Raw genomic sequence first — 15,751 nt, 5'->3', positions numbered from 1 at the left:
TTTTGAATCTTGCATCCATTATCTACATTTGACTCTGGGCAAATCATGACCTCTCTTTAATTCCCAGTGAATTTATCCACAAAAAACAGATTACTTTGAGGATTAAATGATACAACATAAGTTAAAAATGCTTGATAATGTGTGATAAATTTACTGTTCATAGTTCTAATTTTCACATCTTTTTGTGTGATTATTTGATTAGCATCTGCCGCCTCACTAATCCCCAAGTGGCATGAGAACCTGAAATACATCTTGCATTTCATCTATGGAATTTGTCTATGTATTCACCATGTGCCTAGCACATGGGGAGCATTTGTTCAGACAATGGTCTTATAAAAAGGAGTTGAGGGGTGATTGTGGTTTACATCTCTCCCCAAAGAGCAAGTTTGGGGTCTTCTATCAACTCTCATGAATTGGTCTTGGCTACCGAAAGACTGCTGTCACCTGCAAGGTGACGTCTGGAATCATAAGGCATATTGACTGATTACTGATGCCTGGTACAGTTAGGATGGTGAGTAGCTGTTATCCTTGATCTGTGGAGTCAAGAGCGAGTCTCTTTGCCAGCTATTTCCAGCACAAATAGGCCCGTTGCACGATATGAATAGAGCTGTGTTACCAAATGCTCAGCCTGGAGATAAGTAACATGACTTCAGGAATTTTTTTTTTAATGACAGCTAAGAAAACACTTAGAACAATGCTACGCAAAGAAGCTAAAAGCATACCGCTGTTGTGTCTGCCTGTCTCGATGAATTTACTTACTTGGAATGCAAGTTTCATGAATCAATGGATAATATTGAGCAGACTGGACATAGTTCAGCTTGTGCTTCCCACAATCAAACAGAACTTGACCCATGTGCTTTTCCCCAACCCATAACGAAGCTGCTCTACTCACGAGGGTAATCCTTTGGATGAGTCTTCTCGGACCAATTCCCGTAAAATGTGAGTCTGTACTTTGCAGTTCCACAGGCGCAGCAGTCTAAGATTGGTTTGTCAGTCACCCCATCAAATGTGGGATCTGAAACAGGAGAGTCACCAAGTTAAGAAGCAAGCAAATGGAAGTCTTGACAAGAAAGGCAGCACCATCTTGGCTTGTTTTACCACAATATCTAGGGAAAGAAGTCGTACAATTTTCATTGATTAATAAGACTCAGAACCAATACTTGGGCTAGAAAGGATTTTATATTTCTCTAAGTATGAGAACTATATTTTGCAAATAAAAATTCAAAGTTTTTGCCCAAATAATTTGAGGAGGTCTATGGGACCAACAGGGCAGAATCTTTAAGATGGAGGAGGTCTTGGCAAATCAGGGGTTTATCTTTTGTGGATCCTGGTTTCTTTTCCCATCCGTCTCACAAAAGGATTTCTTTACCAGGTTTTCATGGGAATACATGTGTATATTTTTTCTAAGAAATATTCTCTGAGGCCAAAATGCCAGAACACACAGCTTTAAAGGAGAACAGTGAGAACGAGGGATACGTAGAGAACTGCTGGAAAAAAAAAAAAAGGCATGCTTATATAGTCACTTCTTATCACACTTTCAGAGACTTTACTGGGAGGGGTGGGGGTTGCAAATGTGTTCACAAGTTCAGGTATTATAGAAGCAGCCAGGAAAAACTCAAGATTCCCTCTCTGCTCCCATTTTTAGCTGTGAATAGCTGATAAGTGGAGAAAGAGAGATTACATGAATAAATTCAGTATTTCCGATTGTCAAACTCACATCCCTAACTGTACCTTGTTGCTCTTGTGCTGTTCTGCTTCCTGCAAGATGCAAACAATGACTACAGATGCAACTTACTGCAACTGCTTTTTCTTTAGTTCCTCTAGCAGTATGAACATAAATCTTCCCTTTTTTTTTTGCAAGTTGAACATTTATTCTTAAATATTGCACAAGAGCAGCAACAAAGAATATAAAAATCATTTTGCGTGTCAGAAAGAGCATTTTGCAAGTCTTTTATACTGGGTTCACTAGGTTTGAACACGCAAAATCAGTGATGGGTAGACGTGAATTCTGGGTGTAGGGTGGAGACAAAAGAATGGAGCATTGTAATAATAACTACAAAGTATTAAGTGCTTGTATGTGCTGATCCCTTTCCATGTGTTGTTGCCTCTTTTATCCTAACAATCCTCAGAAGTACTTTGGCTATTCCTATTTTATAGATCAGTAAACTAAGGCAGCTTAGGTGACTTGCTCAAGACCACAGGGTTAGTAAGCAGTGCAGACATAACCAGAGCCCAGGTCTTTTTGGTCCAGATCCCATGCCTTCAACCTCTGCACTGTGTCACTCCAGAAAAGACCCACTCTTGGATAGGTCTGCATAAATTACAAAGAGAGAAAAAAGTTGTTTGTTTCTGTTTTGCCTTTTCAAGTGAAACATGGTGCATTTAAAAAATTACCTCTCTCCATAGCTATGAGATTTCTAAAGAGTCCCAAAGAAGAGGGCTGCAACCACCCAACATAGAAATCATTGTCTGTACACCTGGGAGAGGCCAGAGCATTGTCTGTGCTTAGGAGCAAGCTGTCCATTGCCATGTGTGCACGAAGCCTGGATCTTATATCTGTGGGAATATTTTAATGGTTAAGGGACAAGCCCTACTGAATATATTTCAGGAAAGGAAAGAAACTCCAGAAGACTTAGTCCTTTGCACTCCCATTATCATTAACTATATTGTAAAAAAACAAAAAAAAACTAAATTAGCTTTGCAAAGGGATTCAGAACTAAGAGATACATACTGGGGTTGCAACCGCAACTACCAGAGGCTATTAAATGAGGCAGTAATCATCTTTACAAGTCCCAAAATAAGGCACCTTATCAAAAGGACTTTCAGATTAGGTGGTGAAGTTAAAGATGTGTCTAAGGATTTAAAGAAATGCATTTATAATAAACCTTTTGGAGTTCCAAAGGAAAATAAGCTTCCATCTAAAAAATAAATGGGTAGGTTTGGAAATAAGAACTGTTTTTCCGTGGTTCCCTTCTTTCCTTTCTCCTCTGTCTGTCCTTTGTTTGGGGCATGGTATTAGAGTGTGTTGAAAGCATATGTTTATTATAGGTCAATTTTGTGAATAATTTTATGCTTCTCTGTTCTTAATTATAAGTTACCTAATGTTACTTTAAAAAATAACGATAGCTATTGCTGGACTCTTAATTCTTTGCCTATGGATTAATGGCTTTGATTGGAAAGGCAAAATAATAGCTCCAAGTTTCACTATCCCCTTCCTAGATAGGTCAAATTTGACTCAACAAGGAAGCAAAGAATGTAGAGATCTTAATGAAAGAGCTGGAGAAAGGAGTTTAAAAAATCCCTTTGCTCTGTGCTTACATTTCAAAGATTTTCTTAAGGTGGGTCCACCTTGTTAACTGACTTCCTTGTGGATCTGCTATCTCCAGGGATCATTTACAACCACACCTAATGATGAACCTACCAGGGCCTTTTTTGGCCTGTGGAATTGCCATTGGCAAGAAGTCTTTGTCTATAGATGTATGATTAGTCGTTTTGATAGGATCTCTGCCTAGGAGAAACTAGATTTGTCATCCATTTTAGTGGTACCATGTCACCAAATCTTAACACCATCACTACCACAAACTTTAATGTGTCACATTAACACAAGGCTTCACACAACATCAGAATGGAGGCTTTGGAAAGGGCCCTATAGTTAATGATTCCTGTCAGTCATGGGGTGTCAGTGAAGTGTCTCCTTAGAACCTCAAATCCTAGAAATAAGGCTGAACCAAACCATACAACAATGGCTGTGATTAGCTACCTATGGGGACAGACCAAGAGATGGCCTGACACCCGATCTTTCAAGACCACCATTAAAGTCTCACTTTCACTGTAAACCAGAGAGAGGGAGAGAGAGATGACTTGAATTTGTGTGATTCAGAGCACCCTAACTCTAACCTGTGGGAACTGGACACCAGTTCATGGAGGGAGGGCAGGAATGGGATTGTCACTTAGGAACCAAGAGCCTCAAGAGTTTAGATGTTACCTGTTTGGAGAAAGGCTGAGTGAACTTTTGGTCAGTTAAATACAAGTAAGAAAAGCCCCCAAAACCATGCATGGTGGTGCCCACTGGGAAGCTGGGCAGGGTCTTGCCACTGAGCTAGTACTCTGGTCTGATAGAGGTATGACCTTGACAATAGAGACGGCAGGACATCCAACTGTGTCTCCAAAATCCTCCACATAGGTCTTACTTTTACTCCTACTCATCTATAGAGGCAATGCATTGATCTGACAAAAGTAATAATATAAGCTACTGAAATAGGAGGTGGCCACTTTGACAGTGGGCAGTGGTTCAGGGAGCTGGCACCTAGTGTCAACACTGACCTCTGTAATTGGCTGTATGGTGCTGAGACAGCCACTCCTGCTACTTTTGTCTGAGGCTCCTCATCTATCCAATAGGGAAGATAAAATAATCTTTGCCACACAAGGTTGTTGTGCAGGTCACGTGGTTAATGCATATGAGGCACTTAGAGTAGTGCCTGGCAAGTACTCAGAAATTATTATCTATTCTTCTTCTTATTTTCCCAGAAGACCTTTATCAACCTTTTTTTAGTAGCTTATGATTTTCTAGAGTTGGAGAGGCTTATTTCTTCTCAAAAGACTAATTGCTCTAAATGCAAATAAAAATTCTGCAAAAATGAATAGGAATGAGATAGTCAAGCTGTATAATTACAGAGCATTTTCTATTTTTATTGAGTTATCTAATGACTTCTAAACACATTCAGATGTTGAAGGTCTTATTTTTTTTAAAACAGTAGATTAATGAACAAGCTATTGGATACAGATAGTGATAGCTGCCACTTGTGTTAATAGCATTTACTGTGAGTCAGGGAAGTACTACATCATTTTGCATACATTAAGTCCCATGGCTAGGAGGGGCAGAGGAAGATTCAAACCCAGGCATGATCTGAACCCAGAACCCTGCTCCATCCTCTCCAGTCTACTTGGTCTCCATGAGTTTTGCTAGAATGCCTTCACCCCAAGGAGATGGTGTTGATGAGCTTGCAACTCTAAGGACCAGAGTCCTGGGTGTGATGAAATCACAAAGTCAAGTTTCCTGTAGCATCCCTACCCCTGCTGGTCTTCCCTGGAAAATTTCCCCCAACCTGTCCAAATTGCCATGTAAGTTCCTGGAAGTGATTTTTCTGGAGAACCATTATAAACTTTTTAGAGGTACACAATTGTGCATTCCTTAATTAAGTCCTGTGAATTATTCCAAGGAACCTCTTCAGAATAATCACTGTTTCACAAAAATAAGAAGACGACACCAATATAAGGTACATTATCTCCTACCCAGGGAATCAAGCTGAGTAATTAGAGCTTAAGGCAGATCCAATTTTCCACAGCACACAGCCAGATTAAAAATCAGACCTATGTGAGGAGGCAGAGCCCAGGGGAACTCAGAAAGCCCAAGTGCCTGAATTCCTGCAGTGGATGCTTGAACCTAAGGAGCCCCTTCCATTTTCCTGCAAACCCCCTTCACCCTCCGCCTGCTCTTACCTTGTTCACAAAGCTTCTTGGTCAGAGAGCCCTCATCTTGAAAATAAATAATGCGTTTCTGTACAATGCTGGCCCTGTGAGGGAGAGAAAACACAAGAACAGTGGTGAGGAGTGGAGGGTTGGACATGGTCCTTGTTTAGCCCCCTGTGGCTGTGTGGCTCTGGGTGAGTTATGCCAACTCTCTGTGCTTTGATTTCCTCATCAGAAAATTGGCACAATAATAATACCTGCCTCATGGGGGTTACTGTGAAAACTGTCAGAAAGTGTATGTCAGAAGCTTAGCACTTGCCTAGAAGTCACTCACTCAGTATTAGCTATTGAGTGGTTACTGAAAATATTATTAAGTTAAGAAAGTGAGCAGCATTTTTAGTACCTTTTCTCAATGGCTCATTTTACTCTACTTTTTGTATTAAACTATTGAGGCCATTTATAGATCAACCAAATTCAAATTATAGAAGCATGTCACATTCTCTTCCTGAAGGGAAAAAAGGAATTTAAAAATATATTTTGATTTGTTCTGAAAATGTCATTCTATATCTTTCCTGAAAGTCTAGACAAAACCGTCTCCTACATTCTGAACAAAGACAACGTCAGCTGTGATCTTTCTCTCTCTTAAACATGTCAAACACAGGCTCTTAGAATTTGGAAAGCATACTTTGAGGTTGAAAGGTGGCTTACTTTGGGTCAGCACATATTTTCTCTTTTATCTAGGATTGCACAGACATGCTGCTTCTCCTTTAACTCACTCTACTGTTTATTTTCAGATGGCCTTGAAAAAGTTGAATTCCAAAACCCAGTGTTCCAGTAATTTGAGAGTCTACAACACTTAAAATTTGAAATGGTGCCAATAAATCTCAAGCCATTCTATTGATTTTCTTCAGCAACGCTACTCAATCAAAAGGTAATTTTCACTTCGATTCGCCCTATTTAACAGATAAAGGCATGCCTTGACTCCATTATAGCTGACCACGCCAAGTAAGTGTTAGAGTCACACGATTTGCCCTGTGTCACAAGATCCCAGACCCAGCAATGGGCCTGTGTTCTCAGCAGGGAGCTACATAGAGCAAAGACAATTTTCCCAATGGTCTGGGCCAAGGCCAAGATGACTTTCCAAAGAAACGTCTATTCTATATCTAGTCTTGCACAAAAGAATACAATTCAGAACCAGTCCCACAGATGTCTTTTATAGTCTTTCCCCACCCAAGAGAGATGAGATGTTGAAATAAATGAAATATGCTTCCTGTCTACACAAAGCTACTTTGATCATTTATCCATTCTGTTGACCATTAAGCAAGAAAGTTCCCTCCAGCCAAGAGAATTAAATTCACCCCCATCCTAAAGCCAAATAACAAAGCCTTTTGTTAGACAGAGCAGCTCCCCCATCCCCATCTATGGTTAGTGCTTTACAGAGTGTCTATCCTATGCCTTAGGGACCTCTAGGGAGGGTGAGGGGTAGGCTTAGTGGGAAGTATCCCAGGGCTTCAACCAAAGGACCATCCTTATTCCAACTATAGTAGCTTCCTCCCACATTTGCCTTCCTGTTGTATTTATGGGTGAATTCTCAACAAATCCTTTCTGGGGTTCTGCTTAGTGGTGGGCACTGAGGGAGTACTGTCATCAACAAGACAAATGGAGCTACCCTTCCTGTTCTCGAACTTTATAGAACAGTAGGGAAAAGTATCAAACACCAAACCCATAGCTACTGATTTAATCAACCTCAGTGAAGAGCCGCAAGGAGATCCACAGAGTGCAGAAGAACACAGCACAGGGGTCCTAGCTAAGCTGGGACAGGCTGCCCCCAGAAAGGATGGATGAACTGAGATTTGGAAGAGCAGGAGCTCTTCCAAAGAGAGGAGGGAGAAGAAAGGGAGAAGGCAACCTTTGTAAAATCTCTAAGGAAGGGAGGGACATGGGCTTACAAGAAGACACACAAGTGGCAAGTTAAGCAAGTGGTGTGAGATGAATGCAGAAGTGGGCGAGCCTATGTCACCATCACCCAGAGCCTGCAGGGGGACTGCATTTTACTCCAAGTTTAATGAGATGCCTTGGAAGAGCATGACCTAAGGACTGAGATGATCAGATCTGCTCTTTTAAAAGAGCACTTGGGCCACAGAGTAAAAAAGGGTTGGCAGTAGCTGCAGAATACAGGCCTGTACGAATCAAAATTTGGTTTTAACATTCTCTTCCTAAAACATTTAAAAGCCACTGGTCTATAGGGTAAAATACAAGCATGGTTTCAAGGCTCTTTGTAATTTTCCCCAATCATCGTTGCTTCATTCATCGCCACCTCACATCAAGCTCAGTGGGCTCCACACCTTTGATGTTCACCACCTCGTCTGAACACCTCTTCTACTCTACAAGGCCTTTGCCAGGCTGCTCTCTCCCCAGGCAGCCACACCCAGCCTTTGCGAACACCTGTAATGAATGCTCTGAGTTTTATTCCTACTGTGAATGGAAGGACAATGGCAAAACCTAGGACTTCAAGGCAGGATCGTGAAAAGTAATTGCCCCTAACTTTTGAAAAATACGATTGTACAACTTTGGGTGACCACAGATGGAAAACATGTATTTCCTCACCCTTTGAGGCTTTGCAAAATCTAAGGCAGTCCACTCTCTATTTTTTTAAAAATAATAATTGGCATTTCTGAGGCCTGATTACATGCCACTTTGTGCTAAGGGAGTATGATACATACATTACCTAATATAATATAATACAAATAAGTGTGTGTGTGTGTGCGTGCATGCGCACATGTGTGTATATCCTCAAATTCCTCATCCAAAATGCTTTTGCTAGGTGCAGTTTTGAATTCAGAAGTTTTCAGACATTAGAAAGTAGGAGGGTGCAAACACCATTAATGACTCCATAATCAAACGCATCAATACTCTGCAGAAAAAATAAGGCTGTAAGTAGCTTCACATCAAGACTTGACAATTCTCTCAAAATACTCTTGTCTTCAGTGGGATTCCACCCTTATCTTGCAGGTAAGGAGGACGGTGGTACAAGGAGGCTCAGTAACTTGCCCAGGTTTTGAAATCTTCTGTTTACTTTCAAAGTCCATGGCTGTCTTAGGCCATCTTTAATCCAAGGTGAAGGATTAACGGTGATGGTGTGTACAAAGTAATTGCTCTGTAAGAGAAGTGTTATTATTAAATGTTATCCCAAACTGCTTTTCCTTGGATCTCTTTCAGCATCCCATGGAGCATTCTGTGGAGAGCTAAGACCATGGTGGGTCTGTCCAGAATGGGAGTCATTATCACTTGAAGTGTGCTATGTAAAAGCTGAGTTTGGATACCCTGTGCATCATGGCCTTTGAGTTTCAAACCCTGTGCAGATCAAATGGGGATACAAGTTTTGTTCTCATCTAACCCCCAAGACCTGGCCTCATCTTTGTCTAATCCCCTTGGAGCCCTCATTCCAAGCCCTACTCTACACCCATCTTCATACTCTCAGGCCCTAGCCTCTATCCACCAGATTCCTTCTGTTGCTTCTCATGGCTCCCCAACTCTCTCTCTCCTCTCTCTCTCTTTCTCTCTCTCTCTCTCTCTGTCTTTCTCTCTCTCTCACACACACACACATACACACACACACACCCTAATTAATGCCAAACAAAGATGCTTCTTTCTTCAGATTGATTCTTTGACCTAGTGTTTTTCCTATGACACATATGACCTTTGGTATTCTCCAAGCCTAACACTTATCAACCTATAGAATAATTGCCTGTTTGCTTTTTCTGCCTCCTATAAGAGATTATAAGCTTCTTGAGAGCAGAGACTGACTCTTACTTATTTTTATAAGAGTTGGTGTCATTCTAATACTAGAATTCAAGGAACCAGAATAGGGTTTGGGAGGAAGGAGAGAATTTGAGAGTAATGTGGCTACTGGATATGGTGGTAGACAGTGTAGTGGGCAGTTAGACCAGGAATCTATGACTCAGGAGAGGTCTAAGGGAATATGAGTATGGATGTGGGAGTCACTGAGCCTAGGTAACAGTACCATCTGCAATGGCTGATGTCACTCAGGGAAAATGTGTAGAGTGAGAGTCAAGCTGAGCCTAGAATGCTAAGGAGTTCAACATCCACCTACAGATATGCTAGTGGAGGCCAAGACTATGGTACACTTAGTTGTAGACAATGCTTCTCTTTATTCCTCATTTGATCAACTCCTAAGAGAATTTTATATTCTGAGAAAACGCATTTTACTTTGAGACTATTCCCATCAAAAGTATAAAACTCAGCAGAGGCTTATAAATCATATTATGGTTCAGAAAAATAATAGTTTTACAAGATGAGAGAGTTGTTAGTACGAACTCCCTTAGCATTTCAAAATGACAAATTTTCTCCACTCTGTGTTGCAATTTGGCAGTCCTGTTGCATACCATTTATATACTGAATGCTCTCTTATCGTGAGAAAGCACGGTAAGGAAATATAAATTAAATTTCTCAGTATGCTACTTTCTAGAACTTTGGAATATTGAGGTTTTAAGTAACTCACTAATCATTTCAAAACTTTTCTTTTAAACCTAAAGTAAACATTTCCAGAAACACCATCCCAGATCTCTTAGGTGTGTGACCCTCTGCTGTCTAAAAAGTTTATATTATTTTTTCCTTGGGAGATTCACCTGGAAACAATTCATGGAAGGTCCTACTGCATGAGTTGAACTTAGTGGTCATTTTTGGTAGGCAGTGGCCTAACCACTGCTGTTGTTAGGAGTGCCACCCCGATGATGTTCCTGGCACATGGTAAGTGCTTACTGAGCCTCAGCTGTCTTTATGATTGGTGTCGGGTCTGTCTCCTTCACTTGTGGAGGAGGGTTGGAGGGTGCTACCTTTCTCAGATGCTTCAGACAGAGATTTAAAAAAAAAAAAAAGCCCAAATGAATCTTGGGTTTGTGTTCTCCAGACCACTTTTGCCAATCTTCTTCCCAATTGCAGTAAATTTGCTATTAGTGAACATTTCTTGGACTACTTTATAAAATTTCTCTCTGATCTCAGGAATGTTTTCCATCGGGGTAGTCCAGTTTATAACCAGCAACATTTATTTCCCTTCTACCAATGAAAGAATAACTGTGGAAAAACTCAGAAACAAAATAGTGAAGTCACAATGATGATACCATCCTCAGGTGTCAAGACCCTCCGCATTATTTTACCTCAGAAGGATGCCAAGTACTAACTGACCGTGGCCTCACATTCATGGGTGCATGCCATGATACAGACTCTTACCAACCTTTATTTATTTATTTTTTTTTGGTGGGACTGGGGTTGAACTCAGGGGTTAGTGCTTGCAAAGCAGGAGCTCTACCATTTGAGCCATGCCTCCAGCCCCTCTTACAAACCTTCTATATGGCTTTAGGTAGATCTCAGGAAACAGAGTTATGACCTGAGTTATTAAGTATCTTAGCAGCCCAGTAAGAAACTCCTATTCCAGTGGGTGAAAAGAGAGAAACAGAAAGAGGAAACCAGAAATCATGATAGGCCTCACAATGGAGGAGGGATCTAAGATGAACTTCCCAATGGCACGGCCTCAAGAGGAAGAGAGGAGGGTAGTACTGAAGGCCTGGATTGAGAGAAGGTGCTGGAAACACACTCTACAAGTCATGCTGTGGGAAAATTTATCAGGACTTATTAACTTTGGGTGTGGGGCAGAAAGAGAAGATTGAGCACAAGATATTTTACTTTTTGTTGAGTTAACAATTAAGCACTTTTCTATCTGCTTCACAAATATGAACTTACTTAATTCCCCCTACCCCTACAAGAATCCTAGGAGGTAGGCACTATATTATCCCTATTTCACAGATAAGAAAACAGATGGAGGAAGGAAAACAAACTGACTGTCCATATACAAACCCCAAAGACTAGAAGGAGGAATGGTGTTGACTAAAACAAGACAGAGAGGAACAAAGAAGAATATTTTAATGTTTGGAAAGTTTAATGGGATAAATATAGATTCAAATACAGTTGTGAGAACTCAGTTTCTCCCAATGCTAACACTGTACAAAAGTTAAGTATAATTAGTACAACCGAGATACTGACATTGATAGAATCCTGTGGACTTGAGTCTGTTGACAAAATGGCACAAGGGGTTACATGAGAGGCAGATGTCAGACCATTCTAAAGAAACTATAACAGGGTACACCCAAGTAACTTTTGGAACACACAGCCCATTAGGGGCCTCCAATCAGAGAATCCTTCTCAGTGTTCTGGTGACTCGGATACAGAAAGGGCATTTCTGGATGAGACAAGGTGGAGGGAGAGGCAAATCTGGGGGAAGTGTTGGTAGGAATGAGGTCAATCAGGTATAACTTCTTAGAAAAATGGGACTGGAGCTGGACTTGGAGTCCCAGAGGCTAGGCTGGTAACCAGGGACAGGAATGCTGCAGCAGACAGAGTTGCATACTGAAAAGAGACCCTTGGTGTGTGTACCACCCATGGGCCTGGAAGCATTGCTGTCTGCTCTGAGCAGACATCTCAACCTGACTCAGTGGTGTCATCTTCAAACAGTGCTGTACAACACATGTAGCTTAAGTTGTGACCAGAATCTGGTTAAAAGATCAGTCAGGTTTTTAGCAAGACTTCAACCCATTCCCAACAATGGATGCTCATTGGGTTTCTGGAGCTTTTGACACACATCATTGAACAAAGCAACATCTACCAAGTCTCAGTCCCAACTTTCACAAAAATGAGAGGAAAACTAGTTTTAGCACTGAGTGTATCTCCTCATAGAATTTGAGAATGACCATAAGAATAAGTAGCTTCCATTTCCTCTCATTATTATTCAATTTTAGACCTCATTTTTATGATATAACTTGTCAATATTACTCCTCTGGCACTCAAAAATTTATTCCTGCCAAAATCCAATGGAAAAACTAACAAGGGATTGATTTTCATATCATAAAGGAGATGTAAAAAGAAAAGAAGAAAAGTGGATTGTGTTTCAAACGAATGAATTTTGAGGTGAGAAGCACAAAGAAGAATATTTTAATGTTTGGAATGTTTATTGGGATAAATATAGATTCAAATACTATAAAACTGACTTCCAGGCACTAAAACTAGACTTCTGTTTACTCATAAATTTGTTTATCAAGGTAGGTGTCACAGAGCTCTCATTAGGACTTGGAGGTACAAAGGTGAGTAAGACAGAGTGTGTGTGATTCCAAACATTTGACAACCTGCAGGAAACAGACATGAAACTGGATGAACCAAAATACTGCCTAGCAAGTACTGCAGTCTACACCCATTCCCTCCCTCTTCTATGTATGAGGAACTGTCATTCTCTTTGAGGTAGTAAGTACCAAGTAAGTCCATCCTGATGGTGAATTCCCTCTTTCCTACAGCTAAGAGAGAGGAAATTATGACCCACATGTGGCCTCAGTAAAATAAAGGGAGGTTTCAGAATGGAGGGGAGACCCTTTGAAGAAGTTTTACTTTCCAGATAGAAGAAATTTATGACCACTGCAGCCTGCCTCTCTTTTTCTAACCTTGATTACAAACACAATGCATTAAGCAAGACAGCCATTTTGCCACCATGAGGAAAAGGTCTAGAAAAATCACATACTCTAACCCTGATACCACTTAACTGCTGAAATAATACCAGTAGTCATCTACCTCTGGCTTTCTGATTATATGAAAAGAATAAACCTCTATTTGTTGAAAGCAGCATTAGTCAAGTTTTCTAATGAACAGTGCTCTCAAAAGCATGCCTCACTGATTGAAAGAGGAATGAATAAAGAAACATGGAATACAGAAGAAGGAGGGAGAAGGTAGGTGCTGCCTGGCTCCACATGTCAGGTCAAGAGGCTGTATGGGGGGTGGCCAGGGATGCTTTGATCTCCTACAAAAGCCTCTTAGAAAGACAACGGTGGATGAGGGCTAAGAAGAGGGCCTTGGTTTCAGGAAGTAGAAGGGGAAGTCCCCACTGTCCCTTGCTGGGGCAGGCATCAACTACATAGTCCAGTCTGAAGAGAGTCTTGGCTATAAAGGGAAGGAGGGACCCAGGTAGGAGTCTGACAGGAAAATATGGGCAAGGCAAATATTCTTTTCTCTGGAGGCAGCGCTCACAGGCCTGTATGTGAAGACGGAGGAAACGGTGAAGTCCTTAGGGGTACCTGCTAGATCACTGGTGGTAAATTTGTCAGCCATTGTAAAAACTCTTAAACAAACTCACATGAGTGAAATAAATAGGTTGCAGGATGAAGTCCCAGTTGTCTGCCTTCACAGGTAGGCAATTCTGGGGAGTAAAGAGAACCATTTCTCGTTTTGTATAATTGTTTTAAACCAAACTATCAATTTTTTTTTCAGCATCTTTTGACAGTTTCTTCTCTCTGGTTTAAATTAGCCTTAACCTTGCAAAGAGACAGATGTCTAATCCTCGAGCCTGGGGTGAAGGCAATATCTCAGATACATCGTTAGGCCAAAAATCTTTTTCTCTTAAGAACACATGATTGAGGGGTTTGATGTTCTTGAAAAATGACACTTCTTTTTCACTCAGCCTTAGTATGTCATTCAGCCCTTTGCAATGTGATTATTGGCACCAGGCGCACCACTAGTCAGGAGACAGCTGACAGGTTCCCTGGTTCTTTGATGTTGTTGAGCTCTTGATTAGTAATGTCTCATGTAGTTATCCTGTCACTTGGTGGCCTGCCTGGCTTCCCTCTCCACCTTCTTCACATCTATAAACCCTCCCGAGACCATGAGCCTTCAAGTTCAGGGACTGTGTCTTATTTATCTTTGCATTCCTGGAACCTAACAGAAAATTCAGTCAAGGCTTATCAAATTTGGGGTTCTTTGTCTGGGTTTTGTAGACAGGTTTCAGGATGATGATATTTTGTATGTCCTGCTCAATTGCTCCATCTATATGCTTTCATCTGCTTCTCAAAGGGGTTCCTGAACCCCTTCCCCCAAACCATAAGAAGCATCATTATGCCTGAAATGCAAGATAGTAGATATGGGAAATGGTGTGACTGTCATTCTGCTAATAGTCTCCAACTAAAATATAGATTAAGGTTAAGTTTGTATTCTAAGCACCCAAGGCTTTAAGTGCCTTCTCTCCAGATGAAGTTCTGATCCAAAATAGAACCTGTCTCAGCTGGAAAACAAGAAGTAGAAAGCAAAGCGATTGCTCCTGGGTTCTGGGGGTTCTGTGCAGAGGCCTTGCTGCACCCGGCAGGGCGTGGGTGTGATCACATAATTGCCCTGCCTCATCACACACTCCCTCTGGCTGGCTTCACATAAGTCATTACTCTGCAGTTTGTCCTGCTTTGCCTTGGCCTCAGCTGCTTCCCCTTCTGTGGGTTTCTGTAAGTCAGGCTGGTGGTAGCCGGAGCTCTGTCCCTTCAAGAAAAAAAATCCAGGCAACAGAACAAGGCCACTGGCCCTTCTTTTCATTTCTCAGAGAGCTTCCTTGTCTCTCTGGGAGCATCCCATAGGGCAGTGGAACTGAGTGTTGGATGATGCTGCTCCTTTGGCCAGGTTGGGAGTCTGGGGATAGTTACTGCTCTTAATTAGGGATTTGTGGTCCATGCACGAGTATCAGAGGATCCTTGATCCCCTGAATGCAAACTAAGCATGTGCACTGCATTGGGGGAAGATTCTATAAGAACCGCTTCTCTAAACTAGAAGTTATTACTTTCCTGCCTGTTAGTACCCACCTGGGTCCTCTCCACCCACCCCCTAGGGAAGGACGCATGGAATACTGAATGAGGGAATCCCTATGCAACTGACACAGTCACCTCCTAACCATCCCCTTTCCCTGCTAACCGCCCAGTTTACCTACACTCTGCTTGAGATTAATTGTCACTGCTAGCACATTACCATTTCCTTCCACAGATCATTGGGCAGCAATGACACCAGGTCCTAGTTATTACAACTTCCACTCTGCCCCACCTCAGCACAGGGTCTGGCACAGAGAAGGTCTTCTTTCAACAAAGGCTCTTCTCTCACTCATATCTTACAGTGCAAACACAATCTTGAACACTTGCAGATCTGACAATTCTGCACTATGGTTTGAAAGCGATTTGTCCCCGAGGGTTTGTGTCAGAATGTTAAGAGGTAGAGTCTAGTGGGAGGGTATTAGGGGCACTGTCCTGTGAAGGGATTAAGACAGTTCTCCTGGGATCCCTGTCTTTCTCAGGCTTCCTGTCTTGCCATTTGATAGCTCCCTCTCACAAGCTCTCTGGCAATGACACCAGCTGCCATGTGATATAGACAAGGGCCATGCCTTTGCAATTCCAAAACCACAAGCTAAACAAACCTTTCC

At 41.6% G+C, this 15,751-nt stretch overlaps 1 protein-coding gene across 2 annotated transcripts in view; it reads right to left on the bottom strand.

Moving 5' to 3' along the window:
* Positions 1–15,751, bottom strand: part of Spon1 (spondin 1) — a 282,898-nt gene that overhangs the window by 161,156 nt on the left and 105,991 nt on the right. For both annotated transcript variants that reach the window (XM_074041877.1, XM_074041872.1), the window contains exons 4-5: positions 5,500–5,573; positions 893–1,015 (exon numbers count right to left, since the gene is read on the bottom strand). In XM_074041877.1, coding sequence (XP_073897978.1) covers positions 893–1,015; positions 5,500–5,573 — 197 coding nt within the window. The remainder of the gene's footprint in view (positions 1–892; positions 1,016–5,499; positions 5,574–15,751) is intronic.

This window comes from Castor canadensis, chromosome 1 (assembly GCF_047511655.1).
Source record: "Castor canadensis chromosome 1, mCasCan1.hap1v2, whole genome shotgun sequence".
Taxonomy (NCBI): Eukaryota; Metazoa; Chordata; class Mammalia; order Rodentia; family Castoridae; genus Castor; species Castor canadensis.
Note: the sequence above shows the minus strand (reverse complement) of the source record. Positions and strands in the feature narration are given on the sequence as shown.